The sequence below is a fragment of the Onychomys torridus genome, chromosome 10 (assembly GCF_903995425.1).
Source record: "Onychomys torridus chromosome 10, mOncTor1.1, whole genome shotgun sequence".
Taxonomy (NCBI): domain Eukaryota; kingdom Metazoa; phylum Chordata; class Mammalia; order Rodentia; family Cricetidae; genus Onychomys; species Onychomys torridus.
The window spans coordinates 82,004,227-82,021,632 of NC_050452.1; the positions used below are offsets into that span (position 1 = coordinate 82,004,227).

The window sequence follows — 17,406 nt, forward strand, 5'->3', positions numbered from 1 at the left end:
GAGTAACTTTTATATGCAGAGATACATAAAGTAAGAAATGCAAGAAGCAAGGACACAGGAACATTAAAAAGAAGACAGGTGTAGACTGACTTTTCTGTACGTTGGGGCTCAATGTATAATTTCAGTTGCCTAAAGGAAACCACTCCAGAGTGAAAAACCAGTCAAAACTTCTACCATAGCATATGTTATAGTTGTTATATTTTAATCTCTTCCTAGAGCTGATTTGTAAGTTGAACATTATTATCGGTAGTCATATAGGAAAGGTAGTATGTATAGGATGAGTACTCTGCAGTGTTGGGCATCCACTGAGGGCTCTTAGAATGTATCCTTCGGGATACAAGGGGCCTGTGTGCCTCACACAGATTCTGCACAGTAGCTCAAGGCAAGTGATCTGGCTTTGAGCTTCCTCGCACACTGCTAGGGTAAACACTCTTCGCTGCCCCGGGTACTCAGGCACCACTCTCAACAGGAGGAAGATCTCCCTTCTTCAGTCCAGCATTGGGGAGCTCTGGTGAAAAACACCTAGAAGACACTGGGTACAGTGGGCAGACTTCTCCAAAGCGTGTTCTCCTGCACTGCACTCTGCAGTTAGATTGCCCAAGTTCAAAGCCACGAGAGCTACTTAGTTGTGGCCCATGCTCACCAAGCTGTGCTTCCTCATCTGAAACAAAGCTGGAGTACCTTCTCCCATGGATGAGAGGAACATAGGCAGTGTAGACTGTGAACAGCGGGTAAGAAATTTAAAACTGAAAACAGCTCTAGTTAAAGTATACGCCTCTAATCCTAGCACTAGGGAGGCAGAGGCAGGCAGCTCTGTGAGTTCAAGCCTACCTTGATCTACACAGTCCTTGGCCAGCTAGGGCTCCATAGTGAGACTGCATCTTCAAAAACAAGAATAAAACAAACATGTATCACAGTGGATCCATATGTCTGCATGCTCATTAATGGACTATTTATTACAAGACAGCAATTTTTATATTTCGTCTTTTTTTTTTGTTTTGTTTTGTTTTGTTTTTTTTTTTTTAATGAATCTGTAGGCTTTCATTGGGAGTCAAGAGGAAGGCTGAGAGCCTGCCCAAGAGGAATCCTGCTGATTCACATTTTAAATCCTGTGTTCTGATTAAGCTTCTTGCTAAGAAAAAGTGAGCTTAGGGGTATTTACAGAACACCGCCATCGCAGGACATTAAGGAGCAGCTGATAGTTGTCCTGGCTCTGGTTTCTGTGACCGGGAAACATCAGGAAGCTCCCTGTATAAGGATTAATTAGTCCTTCCCACCTGTGCAGAAGTGCGCCTTCCAGGGTCACGTCTAGCCATACAGTGCATCTGCTCTGGCAGATTCACACCTAAATCATGCCCTGATCACCAGTATCTCTTGCCTTTCATACAAAACCCTTCCCCCATTCTACCAAACATGTTGAGACATGGGAAAAAAAGGATCAAATTCATGAAAGTGAACATTACGGGTTTTTTTGTTTTTTTTCACATCTATTGTGCATGTGTGCTTGGACGTGTGCACTCTTGGGGGGGGGGGGTTGCATGCCGCAATGCACGTGCAGCAGTCAGAGGACTAACTCTCAAGGGTCAGTTTCCCACTGCGGGTTCCCTCTTTCTCTGTCCTGTGGATCTGAGGGACAGTGGGTGCATCAGGCTTGGCGGCGGGTGCCTTTACACTCAGCTATTTCATTGACCCTCACAAGTTACATTTTAAAAATAAAGTTGGGCTCTAAGGCCAAACAAGCCAAACACACCTGATCTCTCCCAGAAACAGTTGGGAATAGCATTTCTGAAATTCGCTTGCATACTTAAGGAATAAAACCTTAAATATACGTTCACTCTCTTAAAAAATACTTGAATTAATCTGTAGTCGATCTGTAGCCAAAAGTAGAAGTGTATTTTTCTCTAAATACTGCAATAATAGTGTCAGCCTTTCTTTCTGCTCTCCCTTGCAGGACAGCTAAACTACCTCGGTTCAAGCCACCAGATCTGGCATATCCTTGCAGTCGTGATGTTATACTGGTGGCATCAGTCAACAGTGTATGTCATGCAGTACAGACACAGCAAGCCTTGCCCTGACTATGTTCCTCACCTGTAAGTGCAGGTATGGCCACCTGGTGAAGCCAGGCATTGAGCAATATACAGTGGGGGTTTAGACCCCATTATTTCTAAGGTTCCCATTTGCTTTTTCCCCTTTTTCTTCTTGTTTATTGAGTCATAATGGTTTATAAAAATGGGGAAATACACTTGGATCTGTAGTAAGAACTGTGTTTGACCCTTGCAACTATGATTTGATGTTTGTACAGATGGTGAAAGTTAGACATGTTGAGACATGGATGTGGGTGTGAGACTTCTCTAAAAATGGGGTGCATTCTACATAAGACCAGCTTCATTTTCTTAGGAACAGCCCCTGTCTGTAACAAATGGGGGCAACCCATATGCTTACTTTAATAGGAGACATTTTCATTAAATGACCAGATTTGCCTCTTCAAGGCAGGGCTTGCTATAGCCTGTGCTACTCCAAGCTCAGTGTGCTGCTGAGTAATCACAGCCTTCCTCCCGTACAGCTTGTGAGAAACTGGCCCACGCCATTCCCCTTAGCCAGTCTCTCTTCTCCTTAGGAACATTCCATTTGTTTGTTTGGTTGGTTTTTTAAAGATTGCTAACAAAAAAATTTTAATTCCTCCTTTAAGAAAGTTACTGAGAAAAGAAACATGCATTGCTATTTTAAAAAATATATTAGATTGGAAACTAGGGACATGATGGAACAACACATGGTCTGATAGCCAAATTATCAGCTACCTAGTTTTATTCCAAATATTATTTAATTCCATATTAATATGGAATTAGTTCCATATTAAATATCAGATTCCCGACAGAGAATTTTGATTCCAGCTTTCCCAAAGAACTTTCATCTCTAATTCTAGTCCTAAGTTTCATGATGATGAGTTCAAAACTCTATGGGTGCTACTTTGAAGGCCCTGAGATCTGAGTGGCCCCGTCTTGACCATGAATGAACCATAAGCCTTAGAAGTCATGCAGATGTCTCATTTGATAGTGAGATTATTCACCGCTGCCCCAGGCCTGCTTATACTTGTACTAACATTTCATTGACGACTTAAACATGTATATAAACACCATGTACACTTCAGAGCTGAAGCATTAGTCTTGTTAATTGTAGATCCCACTGCTCTGTCAGCATAACTTATTCCTTGGTCTTTCTAAATGCATAAATTAAATCATTCATAGCATTCATAAAAACTTCCATTGTCCACTGAAATGTAAGGTATGAACTAAGTTTCTTATTAAGTTCACAAGCTGTTTTAAATAGTGGCATATTTTCAGGAAAATGGAATTAACTAATATATCATAAAATTTTTCTTAACATTGACTTTTATTCCCTAAATGCACTTTCTACATCCAGTATTAGGAAAATTGATATGCTCGGTGTGTGCCTCTGCAGGGTGTTTCTTTGTAGTGTTGTGGTTTGGGAATTTAAACTTCTCATGCTAGTACATCAGAATTTTCCCCAGTGGGCTCAGTGAAGGCCACCATTTCATAACCACAGTGATGATGGGATGCTACTTTGGAAGTGGTTGTATCTTAGGACACAAATTCAATTCATGCTCAACTTTAGATGATCTGGACATAACAAAAGTTGAATATATTTCTCAAGAAAAAAAATCCGTTATTGGCTTATGTTTCTCTTGAATACACATTTTCTCATTTTAGCCAGAGTAAATATACTAAGTAGTTTTTAAGTTAAAAATGAGGGAAGTCCAGTAACTTTAGGTATGAAGCCTTTTTTATTCTGAACTCTTTCAAAAGAAATAATCCCAAGTCTTTTAACTTTTTTTTTCTATTTTCAGACAGGGTCCCACTCTATAGCCTGGGTGGGTCTGGAACTCGCTATGTAGACTAGACTGGCCTTGTCCTCATAGAGACCCACCTGCCTCTGCCTCCCATGGTGGGCCACCATGCCCAGCCCTGTAAGTTTTACTTTCTTAAAATGCCTGGTTCTTTTTGTACATGAATTCTGTAATAATTGCTGTATGTGTAACACATGAAAAGAGCATACTTGGTTTTTAAATAACTTTTCTTGGAATAGTTCTGATTGTAGGGACAGTTATTCTGTATTCTCTGAAAATGATTGATATAATTATTGTCCTCCTCTTTTATCTTTATAATGTATTTATTATAAAGGAATGACTGACTGTGGATTGTTGTCAACTATAAACACTTATGTATGTCAGCATTTATTGACCATCTACTGTGTGCATAACACTACTGATAAGTTTTAATTATCACATTAAAGAATATTTGACAACTGATTACAAATCTGAGCTTTGTGATAATGTACATTTATTTTTGTTTTTTATCAGTTTATTAAAATAGGTTAAAAATTGTATTTCCAGCTACAGTATTTTTTTTAAAAAAGTCAGTCTTTTACCTATATACAAACTACAAAAGCTAAGACTTTAAGAGTACATTTTTAAACTGTCTCTGGCTGTTTGAAATTATAACAGTTTATAGAGATTCGGTCAACTCAGTAAACAGTCGTTTTTCTCTAGAAAGCCATTTTCAAACAGCACGGCACTGCTCATCTTTTTGGCCTATACTAAGTACAGTTGGGTAGCTGCATGGCAAAGTGTGCGTATGTAAATAAATGGGGTTTTCTAAACATGTGCTGCTTGTCATTCTTTGTGATACGTTACAGCTGTAAATCACACTGTAGGGTCAGATGATGAGCCAGGGACTGTCCCAGCTTATGATCCCCCTGGACAGAGGCTCCACTTTGAAGATTGTGTTTGCAGAGCACAGAGCTGTACAACTCTCCCCTTGTCAAGCACGTCCTAGAGATACACCCTGCCTGTGTAAGAGGCCAGGGGCATGGCCTGCACTTCTGGATTCCTGCCAGTTTCTGAGGAGGTCCAAAAAGCGTCATTTCTTCTAACTCCATACCTGCAGGGTGAAGCAGCTCGGCTGTGAGGGACTTTTGTATGCACTGAAGAGAAAGGAGACACTCTAAAGCACTCAGGTCCCCTGAGACTTTACTCTATGTCTGTGCTGTGATGAATGATCTGGAACTGAAACTTACCCTTGAAAATTTCTTTCTGAAAGGAGAGAAATAACAGTAGGGCCCTCTTGAGGAGAGTGAACTTCTGTACCCTTGCACAGCTTATGTGAACAGCCACCAAGGCCCTCATCCTGCTCTACTAATGTGGCATCAAACTGCTGCCAGCGTGCAGGTAATCTCAGCTGTGCCAGCCCTATGTGCGCTCGCTCGCTCTCTCTCTCTCTCTCTCTCTCTCTCTCTCTCTCTCTCTCTCTCTCTCGGTTTTTCAAGACAGGGTTTCTCAGTGTAGCTTTGTGCCTTTCCTAGATCTCGCTCTGTAGACCAGGCTGGCCTCGAACTCACAGAGATCCACCTGCCTCTGCCTCCTGAGTGCTGGGATTAAAGGCGTGCGCCACCACCGCCCAGCTCTATGTGCTTTCTTAACATGCAACAGTTTTCAAAGATTGTGCTGTGACTATTGAGAATTAACGGTGCCACATGTGATGGTTGATTGCCCATTCCTAAACAGGAATTATTCAAAATAAGTAGCTCAAATAGCACACTATATGTTCCTCTTTAGAGAGATTAACTATAACCAAATCTAAACAGTGACTGCTTTGCACTGGTTACTACTTCAAACAGAAGTCCACTCATACCAAATCAAATGAACCTTGTTTAAGACTGAGAAACTATCACCAGGCACCAATCCAGATTCCAGACTGTGGAATATTGCGTTCTCAGGTAACACTACAATTCTGTCGTCAATCTAATACACAGGCCATCTCATGAATATGCCAAAGCCTCTTTTCTGACAGAGTCAGGAACTAAAATACTTAGTCAAATATTGTTAATGCTAACAGCCTTTTACAGTTGAAAAACCAAGTTACAAATTAAAAAAGATGCCAGACAAGTTAATTCAGATGGCACTCTAAGACCTGGTGTTCTTCCAGTCACTGTTGAAGGATTCCTGCTAGGAAATGTTGCAGAGGAATGAGGCCAAGTGCAGTTTTAAATCCTGAACCATGAACTCTTTGAGAGCAGAGTACATAGTGGAGACAGACTCTGTGGTGAAAATGAAAGAACTAAGTAGAAGTTTATAATGAAACTTTTAATGAGACAAATTAAAAAAAAAAAACTCCAAAGGCATTAATTATAAAGAATAAGCAATCCATTTGGGATTTATTGCATTTAAGAAGGCAGATTATTAAAACAGTAGGTATGATAAATACAGTAAGAAAATAACTTTAAATCTCAAACAAAATAGTGAACAGAATTCAAGACTAAGCAATGTAAAGGCAATAAGGTAATAAAATTAGTGCTTAATTGGGTATGGAGAAGCAACTGAATTCTATTTCATAAGTTTCCCAACTACACTTGAGGACTTAAGTTACTTTAGCAAGTATGTTTTATAACAATTAGAAACATAACTAAAGATATAAATCCGGGTTTTTTTTTTTAAAGATTAAAGTTATTTGCTTAGTGGTACATAAAAGGCTTCAGAAAATTCAAGTTTAACAAAAATGGAAGTGTAATCAAAGAAAGTGCACTTAAAGCTGTTTGCCAGCAATAAAAAGGAGCTTCCAGGCTGAAGATGTAGCTCAGCCCTAGAGCGCTTGTCTAGCATGTGCAAGGCCCTGGGTTTGGTTCCCAGCTCCACAAAAGGAAAAACCAGTGGCTACTACTCTTTCTATTGGACAACTTTTCAGTCACAAAAAGCACATAGTAATAAAGTCAGTTCTCTTCTGAAAGTAGCACTGGGAATTTTAAAATTAAAAAAAAAAAAAAAAACCCTAAAACAGACCCAACCCTCTCTGTATTTCCATCTACTTCTTCCTTTTAGTGGCTTTTGTAATCCCTCTCTAGGAGTGGATGCTCTTTAAAAAAAAAAAAAACAGACATGATTGCCATTTTTAAATTCACATTAATTCCCTAATAGAGAGCTGTGATGTGCACGCATGTGTGTCTTTTTTATCCTAGTAGAAAACACACTTGAGTATAAAAGTTTTCCAACAGTCCTTTGCTATTGTCACAGTAGACACGTCATCTCAATTAACTGGACCTAAATTGATAACTAGTTTTGCTAAAAAAAGACAAAGAAAAGCTGACCAAGTTCACTGCCTATTCTACATATACTAAACAGACATACCCAAACTCCCCTACGTAGTGATAGTAATGCACGTTCAAACCTAGGTGACCCAGCAGAGTGGCTGCCCCCGCCACACCAGCACAGGAGAGTGGGCTCCGCCAGCAAGATGATAGCAGTAATCAGCCCGTTACATGGCCGCAGGGTGCACAGATCTGAGATCCAAGTGATTTCCTATCCATGCCCAAGTAACACACAAGTGTGGGGGAGGAGGCAACACTCAGTTCTTAATATTCTAGTCAGTTGCATTTTCTCCCAGCTTACAGTAGACCTTTTCGCCAACTGTACACCAAGCAACTTCAGTGTCTTGGCAGATGCATTCTTCAATGCCATAGATGATGATCTTTGTAATAGTAATGTTTTACTGAAGTTAAGGAAGCTAAGCAAATGGTTCACTCTTTAAAAGACGATTCAGAGTTCATTAGCTAGTAAAGCTTCTAAGAAACAGCTTTGGCCTTGGATCCTTGAGGTCTCTAACTTCCCTTTGATGTTCAAGTTTAACAGGTTTAGGACTACTTTGCATACTTAGAAGCACAGGGCACACCCAAATGACATTCCATAACAGCCAGTCTTTCAGTGAGTGCTATGTGAGGTCCTGTGCTTGGCAGCTTAATTCTCATAAGGGAATTAAGTACCTAAGGCTCAGCTGTACGGAGACTGAAGAAAACGCCTCTAACATCAACACACAGGAACTGCCCTACTGGACCTCCAGAGAAATGCTCCATCTGTCCAATGAGCTGGTCTCAAAAGAGGAATGTCACCTGGCTGGGCTATAGGAGACAATGTAAACATTTTAAGCTGTGGCAGAGTTGTTTCCTAAGAATTTATCCAGCATAAGCCAAAGGGTCAGTGAATCACTTCAAATTATTCAGTGCATTGAAAGGCAAGTAACATGATTTCATATTCACATCTCAGGAGACCACATCAGTTCACTGACTGACTACCTTTAGATGAGCTCTTCTGTGCTGTTGTTGAGTTACTGCTTTGAAAAGAAAGCATCACTGAATCTGTTTTGTAGTTTAAAGGATCTACTACTATTTGTATTAGCAGTATTAATCAACCTGAGAACTAGAAGAAGGTGCAAACATAGCCTCTGCCTTTGGCACAAGGGCAGGAAGTGGTGCAGAGCAGGTCTAGGTGGTGACATAATGCTGGGCTGTTTCTCTGCCCACTTGTCACCTGACTGAGCTCACAGAAGAGAAGCAATAAGAAGGGCAGTGGCTCAGTTACATATTCTGCTTCTTTCCAAGTTCCAAACCATGAAAGTAGGCAAATAATTTATCCTATCAGGGCACGAAAATTAAGGTTTTTTAATAGGATCATTCATAAAATCCACTAATTGGGGGCAAAGACAGTTAACTTAAAATATAGCAAGCAAGGAGGGTAACAGTGATAAGTTCCCACCCCTTTTTGTAAATAGCTACTAATCTAGAAACTTCTAATGCTAGTCTTGCAAAGACAGTTGTACTGAGGACGAGACAAAGGAAGCACAGAGAGTGTGTTCACATTAACTGATGTATAACTGCTACCATTAAACACAACTGCTACAAAATTTCAAGTTTCTAATTCTGACTGGTGGTGTTCTTTAAAAGGCAATTTGGTAGCTTGATTCTTTTCACTGATGATGTGATCAGCTAGCAGAATTGAAGTCCCTAGTCCCACGATCTAATTCTTACATCCACTGCAGGTCTGGCTGTCAGTGCAGAGGGGCTGGCAGCGGGAGGCATGCATCCCTTAAGGCTTGTCACTGTGGGAGCACTGAAGTCAAACTGTCCCACCCCCGCGCCCGGGGCAAGGAACTGCTCATGACTGGGAGTGTTGGATAAGGGCGGTGGTGTAATAAAGTACATTAGTAAGTCCAACATGATTTTACATTGTAAACACCTTAAAACTTTAAAATTTCAGCTAGCTTCTTCCTGAAATTAAACTTCTACACAACCTGTCCTCCCACTTGTTATCAATATGCTTCATCGGGGACATAATGGTAAAGATTTTGGCAAAAACAACATAATTCTAAAGTACCAAATGTTGCTTTCTTTTTGATGTATCATTATTTTACATTTTTCAAATGCCAGATACTTCTGTTTATATTTTTGTTCTAGGCTTCTATTGAGCATTCCATATTTTAAAAATTTATTTTTGACAGAATAAAAACTACATATATATTATCATATACATGTTTTGATGTATATACTGTAGAAGGGCTAAATTGAGTTAATATATACATTATTTCATATAGTTATCATTACAGAGTCCATTATTAATGGCACTTATTTTTTAAAATGCAAGAGTTTTAGGCACGATAGTCAGTTCCTTCTGGCTCTGCATTACAGAGAAGTGTCTGAACTGAAGAGCACACTCCAGGCTGTTTCCTCCTGCGTGCAAACACTCAGCCTGGCTTCCAGCGCTGGACCTGGGGTGTGCACTTGATAAGCTTTCCTGTCTCTCAGTGGCGACACACCACTTCCCAGGAAGGCCACAACTGCACCTCGGACCCGTCCATTTAGGCCTCCTGCCTGAAGAGGGCATCATTCATACCCTGTACAGAAACTTGCATTTGGTTTATTTAAAAATCGCCTAGTCTGACTAATCTGTAAGAATGAATTATAAACAACTATACAAATCAATTTTCCAGATTCATAAAACTATTCATACTTTTTTGAAACAGGAGTTATTGCCAAGTCTACCTGGAGCATCTACTGTTTAGAGGGGAACGGAGCAGCACCAAATGGGTCTAATTCAACTGGCTGGGGCTGTTGGGACTCATGTGGAGCCAGGCTTTGCACCACGAGTTCTGTGAAGGGCACGGCACCGAAGTCATCCATTCTCAACGTGTCTGCACTATGGAATGACCCATGTACTGAATTCTGCCTTGGCCTCCCAGGCAGGATAGCACTGTGATCAACACGGATGTCGCTTAGGCCCTGATGGGACTGGTGCCACGACAAGTCTGGAGGATGGAAGGGCTTGGCACCGAAGGGGTCCAGCAGGCTCTCCTCGGGCTGCAGGACACTGCCCCTGTCTTTGCCATCGGTCAAGGCAACGCTGATGTTCTCCTTGGAGTCTGAAATGGTTAAGAACTCACTGCTGCTTTGTGAGTCTCTGCGGCCCACCTTTTTGTGTCTGCGAGCCCTCTCAGGGGTGCGGTAGGGGGGCTTCAGTGTCTTCTTGGTGCTGGTGGGTGTGCCGTGGTGGCGCTTCCCGTTGCTTTTGGACATGTCCTGCTTTGTGCGTCTCTGGCGAGAGGAGAGTTTCTGCAGGCTGCGCTGTTTGGCTTTTTGCTGCGGACTCCCGGTTATTTCTTCAAAGGGCACGAGCCCAAAAACATCCTCCCTGCTTTCCCTTCTGCTCGCTGATGTGGGAAATGGCTGAAAGGGAGTGGAGCCAAATATATCTACGCTCCTGGGCCGTGCGGGCAGAGGGCGTGGGTCGGAGCCCACTGCGGGCCAGTCCTGGACCTTCTTGTTGAAGGGTGCCTTTGTGAACACATCAAAGTCCTCCTGCTCCAGAAGTGTTTGCCTGGAGAGGTTCTTCCCATTCCCTCTGTGCTGCGGCTGTGGAGCGCGCACTGCAAAGAAGGGGACGGCACCGAACACATCGAACTCCTGACCAGGAGTCGGGGCATCAGTTGGAGAATGGGCAGGGGAGAGGAGTGGAGGGTCACGGGCTGGGCTCCGCCCACCACCAAGCTTGTCTCTGTGCGGGGAGCTCAGGTCTCCACACTTGGCTTTAGCCTGTTCACACTCAGAGTCAGAGCTGTGCTTGTCTTCCTCTTCCTCGTCTTCAGAGTCCATGAGCAGAGGCCTGTGACCCAAGGTCTCCGGCTCGGTGTCCTCATCATTAAAGTCCCCGTGTTCTCCCTGAGCGTCTTCGTCCTCTTGTTCTTCTTCGCTGCTCCTAGGAGAAGGGGGGTCTGATTCAAAGTCGCTCTCGGAATCGTCATTCCCCTTCTGCACCTGACCCCGGACTGCTGGATTCTCCGACGTTTTCTTTACCGCCCGCTGATCTTTACATATTGGGCTTGTGCTTCCATTTTTGGTAGGATTTGCAGTGATATTTTTTTGAGTTGGAGAGTGTTCTGTTTTCTTTTCAGGAGAACCTAAAGGTTCAAAGAAAAAATCATTACAGTATACAAGTATTTCAGTACGGACTTGTACTACACACATGGCATTCCATGTCCTCAGCACTTCCCCTCCTGGAATGACCTTGTCCTGGGCAGGTGATGAGGTCCTGTAACATAGTGTAGTCTACTCATCTCCGGAGGCTCAGCATAGCCCCTCACTACAAAGCAACCCCAGTCCCAGCACCTGTCCTAGAGCAGGACCTCAACAGGACAAGGATACTGATGGTCTTCTCCACTACCAAAATCAGACTCTCCACCCTCCAAAGGATTTTCCTTTCTCTTTATAGTATCTGCTGCCTACTTGTCAGGACGTGTTTTGTTTTCATCTGCACTCTGCTTTCTAAAAGTCAGTGTTTAAAGTCAGTACTGATGTAGCTCACACAGACTGCTCAAAGCTGAGAACCAGCTCGACACAGACACTGTCAAGGACACTTTTAATGAGACTGCACCAAAGAGGTGTGCCTTCTACAGCAGGCAATCTTTAACGAATAAGAACCTTAGTTTACCTAAAAGTACACTCGCTACCTTCCTAACGGCCTACTGAACTGGATGTTCCCAGAGGTAAGAATCAAATCTGTATTGATCCAATTACACATACTTATCTCTTCCTCTCCTTATGACTGAGGTATTTTTCCAATTACTGTGGACTGGAAGTACAATACGCAGTAATGAAAACTAATTAGCATACAGCAGAGGAACTATTAATTTCCATCATGCAGAGTGGTCTCTGGAACATTTCCTTCTCCAAAATCCACACTGTCACATTCCTACAACTCTGTAGACCATTTTCTTCCACTAACAACTTCAGCATTTAAATACGTACATTCCCCAAAGTTCTCTCCTTGGCTGTTTCTCCCTCCGTATTCTCTCAAGTTCTAAACTGTACAGTGTCTGCCATGTTCTGGCTGACACTGGTCTTTTTAACTGGTATCTGAATCCTAAATTCTAGTCTAACATCTTTAACATTAATCTCCTGAGACTATGCATCCTACCAGTACTTGAAAGGCAGGAATTGATACCACTCCCCTTTTAGGATATAGTCACCACCAGTTCCTCCAAATTAAGTGCACCTCCATCTACGCGAGTCCTCCAGCCAGCAGACATCAAGACCGTCTCCATACCAGTTATTGTAGCTTTGGTGTCTTCAATCTATGCCGTTCTCTCTGATTCGTTCCCTTATTACACCTCCCAGAGTGACTCCCCCACCCCGTGTGCTTCCCCTCCAGCACAGCCCCCAGTGTGCACCTTCACCTTCTCACCATTATGTGGCTAGCACCCATCAGGAGTCTCTAGTGGCTCTGAAACATTCACGCTGTGTATGGCGTTCGGTCCTGCCATGTCTTCAGCTACAAACTCCAATGTCGTCTATAATACTATCTGTTATACCCACAGCTGGACTCTTCCTATGAAAGCTCAGGAACTGAGCAACTACCCAGCTTCTTAAAACTTGCCATCAGACTAAGGGACACAGCAGACTGAGGGAAGTCAAGGGTGTTTTGCTGTCTCAATATCTCTGCTGCTTTGTAATACTGCACCTCAGTATGAAAGCCTTTCCACCTCCCCTAATCCACCCAATGGACTCGTGAACATGGCTGCACTAAAAGCCCTTCAAAACTACCCCTAAAAGATGCCCTCCACACTTGGTGCTCGTGATGAACTTGTACACCCTTAATTACCTCTAATATAGTTGGACAATCATTGCTATTTACCACGTCTCACTAATCTCTGTATCCTAGCACTGTGCACAACTGTTACTAAAATGACTGCTCTGAGGTCAACAACTCTTATCTATATAAAGGGATATGATGACAATTCAGTCAACGTCTGGGGCATTTTTAGCTCAGATTGAGGCCCTTGCGTCTTCTTATACATTTAACAACAAAGCACTTTACTATGTGCTCTACCTCCGTGATGCCTTAACGGAGGGTCTGCTCACAGGAGCTTGCTCTTGCAGTGTCAGAACTCAACCATTTCAGTGGGTGCGCTAAAGTCACAGTAGAGAGTGGGTGCATAAACCTACCACTAGCAGTCAGTAAAGGCCTCCCTAAGGAGAAGACAGGACTGAACCATGAGAAAGAGCCAGACAAAAGCACTGGACCCTTGAGACGGTGAAAATGCAAAAGTATGACTGAAGCATTCGAGGAAGGGGCATGTGCTTTGTAAACTCAGTGCTGGGGAGATGGAAGGCAGATCCCTGGGGCTCACTGGCAAGCGAGCCTAGCCTATGTGAGTTCAGGATGGTGAGAGACAGAGGACAGAGAAAGAGAAGGGAAGAGGGACGGAAGAAAGAAAAGAAGGAAGGGTAGGGAGTTGAGTGGGTAAGAACACTTGCACTAAGGACTGACAACCTGAGTTCAGTCCCTAGGCCCTTGTGGTGGAAGGAGAGAACTGACCTCCCCAGGCTGACTTCCACCGCTGGGTCATGACAAGTGTGCGCACGCATGCTCTTACAATAACTACATGTGGTGAGTTTTTAAAAGTAGATAAGACTTGAGAAATGACATTCATGTTATCCTGAGCATCCACAGCAGTTGGAAGAATATGAGACTGGAAAGAGAATGTGAGCTAGATGGTGCTACTATTTACATGGGAAGAATGAATTAGAAAATACTCAAAGCATTGTCTTGGGGCCCCTGGTCTACTTGTAGGGCAGGTGTGAAGATAATATGAAGATAATATGAAGTTTAGTTTTAGCTGAAGAAAACAGATTTGGAAGCTATCACTGTGTAGTACAGAGAGATGTCTGTCAGCAAGACTACAGCATCATCACCTGACAGTACAGAGATGTCAGCAAGACTACAGCAGCATCACCTGACAGGACAGAGATGTCAGCAAGACTACAGCATCATCACCTGACAGTACAGAGATGTCAGCAAGACTACAGCATCATCACCTGGTAGAGTACAGAAGAAAAGACGGTTCAAAACCAAGCCTGGGTCCACAGAACCAGAAGTCAGCCAAGGAAAAGCAGCTGCCTGGCAGCTTGCAGGCTGAAAAGTATCAGCCACCAGGAGCAACACCAGGTGAGCACAGTGCATGGACATGGGAGTAACAGGCAGCTGGGCCCATGGTGCAGCCCTAAGAAAGGACCAAAAAGGGCCCACGAGGTCTGGTCATCTTTTGCAGTTTGTTGACAACCTTGACCTTAGTTGTGAGACTAAGAGTGACTGGAAAAGAATTCTATCAGGTAACACTTCAACAGAGACATCATCTTCTGCCCAGTCTTAAAACTAGCTAAGAGATTCCAAACTGTTACCCAACAAACCAGAGCCAGTCAGTGGCAGGTTCTCATATTGACTGTGCTCCCCATACAGCATTCCTCTGATATTAAAAAACAAAAATGGGTTTTCAAGTAATGTAGATTTTCAAGAACATTTCCTGTAATAAGACACTTAATGCCTGCCAGTCACAGGCGGCCATGCACATACCCTGCACACTGCTCAGACACTTGCAGGGCTGTCCAGTTAACCCTATAACAAGAATGAACAAGTCATGTGGTCCCAGGCAACCAAACCATTGAAAGGGCGCCCGAGGTTCTGCCTTCGTTTTTCTCCCGCAGTTATGCTGCACAAAAGAATCGAATTCTATGAAACCTAGAAGGCCCCAATTTTGTTTCTCTCTGCTTTCATGTACTGTAACATGTTAACCTGTGTAAACAATGAGGAGACAGGTACTGACACGAATCCACCCTGCAGGTCCTCTAGGAAACTAACTCTTCAGCTCCAGGGAACCGGTCTTCGGGCACTCTTAACACAGCAGATACTCCACATGGAGAGTGCTGTCCAACGCACCTTTCTGTTACTCTCACACTGGAATCCATCTTCGACTGTTTCCATTCCTCAATGCCTACGTACTGTCCAGCGGGTACCAGCTGCTTTCTACTCCTCCTTCTGTCCTTCCTCAGCTGAACGTTGTATCAACAAAAACACGCCTTTCTTCAGTGTAATGAGCTATACAGAGCTCCTTCTGTGACTGACTGTGGATTTGAATTTTGTTTTTTGTTTGGTAGGTTGGTTGGTTGGTGTTTTGTTTTACATACTATATCCATGCCTCTTTTGAAGTACAAACATGATCCATGGGTTCTTATGAAAGCATTCTAAGATAATGCATGTGCATCCTAAATATCATTAGAATATCTAGGCTGTTTCTAGTTTTCCCACACTTACAACAGAAGAACCATGATTCGTGCACATTTTCCTTAAGGGGACAAAAGGGAAAGCCACCTCTTTTAGATGTCACTTTGACTTTCTCCAATTATTGTTGTTTCCTTCCATGTGTAATTAACAACGAGCTAAGAAAAACATCCCGCCCCATGACAGCTCCTCATCCCTAACTTCATGAAGAAAATAGGTCGGTAGCAGGTTACTTCATTTGCCTTGTTAAGAAAGGGGGCTGGAGAGATGGCTCCGTGCTTAAGACCACTGCTTGCTCTTCCAAAGGACCTGGGTTCAATCCCCATCACCCACATGGAGGCTCACAACCACCTGGGGAATCTGATGCCCTTTGCTGGCCTCCCTGAGGACTATATACATGCAGTGCACAGACATACATGCAGCCAAAACACCCACACACATACAATAAAAATAAATCTTAAGAGGGGAGGGTACCAACAGTTCCTTTCATTAAATGAACTTTGTCATTATCTGCAACAAGGAGCAAATTAAGTTACTTCACCTACCATACTTCATCCCCTTCTAGTAACTTCTGTAGGCTGCATGAGTAAAGGCCAGTCTAAATGAGATTTAGATCTCATTCGTATGAAGAAGCGGAAGCAGTTCCTGAGAGCTAACTGAAGCACAAGGCAGGTCTACCTGAGGACCGGCCGTGAAAAAGAAGACAAGCGAACACACACCGCGTCCGGAGGCGGACTTGCCATCCTGAAACTCCATCCCATCAGTAGATGTCTGTACGAGGGAAAGAGATGCTTTCCAAATGAGCAGACGCCCCCCATGCCCACTCTGGAACTGGCTTGTGCAGTGGTTTAATAGCCGCTCTTTCACAAAACTAAAGCAACAACCAAAAGGAATTTGTCAAGTGCCTTTTCATCCTCTATTCACAGAAGCCGCAGTGGCATTCTTTAAAAGGCTCTCCACCTCCTCCAAGGTCCGCTCCTTTGTACGCTATGTGAGGCCAGGGCTGGCTGGCTGGAAACCGGGCTGGGAATGAGGCTGTGCAGACACATGCAGAGCTCCCTGGCGTCCACCCAGCACAGCCCATGCAGTCAGACTTCTAGCACCACCTGCTGAGAAAAACAAGGACCAGCTAGCTGCAAGTTCCTGGAATCCTACACGGGGCCACTTTCTGCCACCACAGCAGCTACTACAGCCCTTTCTTCACTGTGACACCACTTAACAGCTGAAATATGAGAATACTACAGAAAAAAAAAAGTGAGTTTCAGTATCCCCTGGCTTTGGAGGTGCTAGTTATTACCTTGCACAGATACTCAAATCCTGACACTCACGTGTCTTATAAAAGATGGGAAAACATGCAGAACCTACTATATCTTCCTGAATATCTTAAATCATCTCTCTATAGATGCATTACAATTCCTAATAGAGCATTCATGCTACATACATTGTTATTTGGTGTGACAAGAGTGCACCCAGTACAGGTGCATCCGCTTTTAATCCTTTTAATCCACAGTGGGCTGAACCCCAGGGTACAAAGAGCCAACTGCATCTTACGGCTTTGAGCCATATCCCACAGGCACAAAGACAGTCAAAAACAAACAAACAAACAATGGTTCAAACTGTATGACATAGAGTGCCTTAGTTATATATATAACTAGTATCTACAGCCACAACTACATAGTGACTTCTGGCTAAAAGTTGTCCTCATATACAATCTATTTCTTTGCCTAAATACATTCCTCTAATTTAAAAAAGAAAAGGAAGAGAAAACACAGATGCTGAAATAAATACAGAATCAGGAAAACACCTTGGATATCCCTATTATTTGTTTCTGGAAACAGATTGCGTCTTCCCAGTTGTTAGATTAAATAATACATATTTGATTTATCGTGAAATTTAATCAGGATTATCTCACTGCTAAAGTTAATTTCCCAAGAGTATAGCCCAAATATGTTGCT

At 43.0% G+C, this 17,406-nt stretch overlaps 2 protein-coding genes across 8 annotated transcripts in view; one reads left to right on the forward strand and one right to left on the reverse strand.

Annotated features, from left to right (window-relative positions):
• The window catches only part of Paqr3 (progestin and adipoQ receptor family member 3), a 34,023-nt gene that overhangs the window by 13,927 nt on the left and 2,690 nt on the right, over positions 1 to 17,406 (forward strand). The window contains exons 6-8 of one of the 6 annotated variants that reach the window (XR_004946047.1): positions 1,952 to 2,100; positions 5,118 to 5,245; positions 9,864 to 13,134. Coding sequence is in view for 3 of the 6 variants with exons in the window: in XM_036200756.1 (XP_036056649.1) it covers positions 1,952 to 2,094 (143 nt within the window). In the remaining 3 variants the exon portion in view is untranslated. The other 5 variants (XR_004946048.1, XR_004946046.1, XM_036200756.1 and 2 more) reach the window with 5 other exon arrangements.
• Positions 9,321 to 17,406, reverse strand: part of Bmp2k (BMP2 inducible kinase) — a 101,986-nt gene continuing 93,900 nt past the window's right edge. For both annotated transcript variants that reach the window (XM_036200754.1, XM_036200753.1), the window contains one exon: positions 9,321 to 11,294. In XM_036200754.1, coding sequence (XP_036056647.1) covers positions 9,892 to 11,294 — 1,403 coding nt within the window. In that variant the 3' untranslated portion in view covers positions 9,321 to 9,891. The remainder of the gene's footprint in view (positions 11,295 to 17,406) is intronic.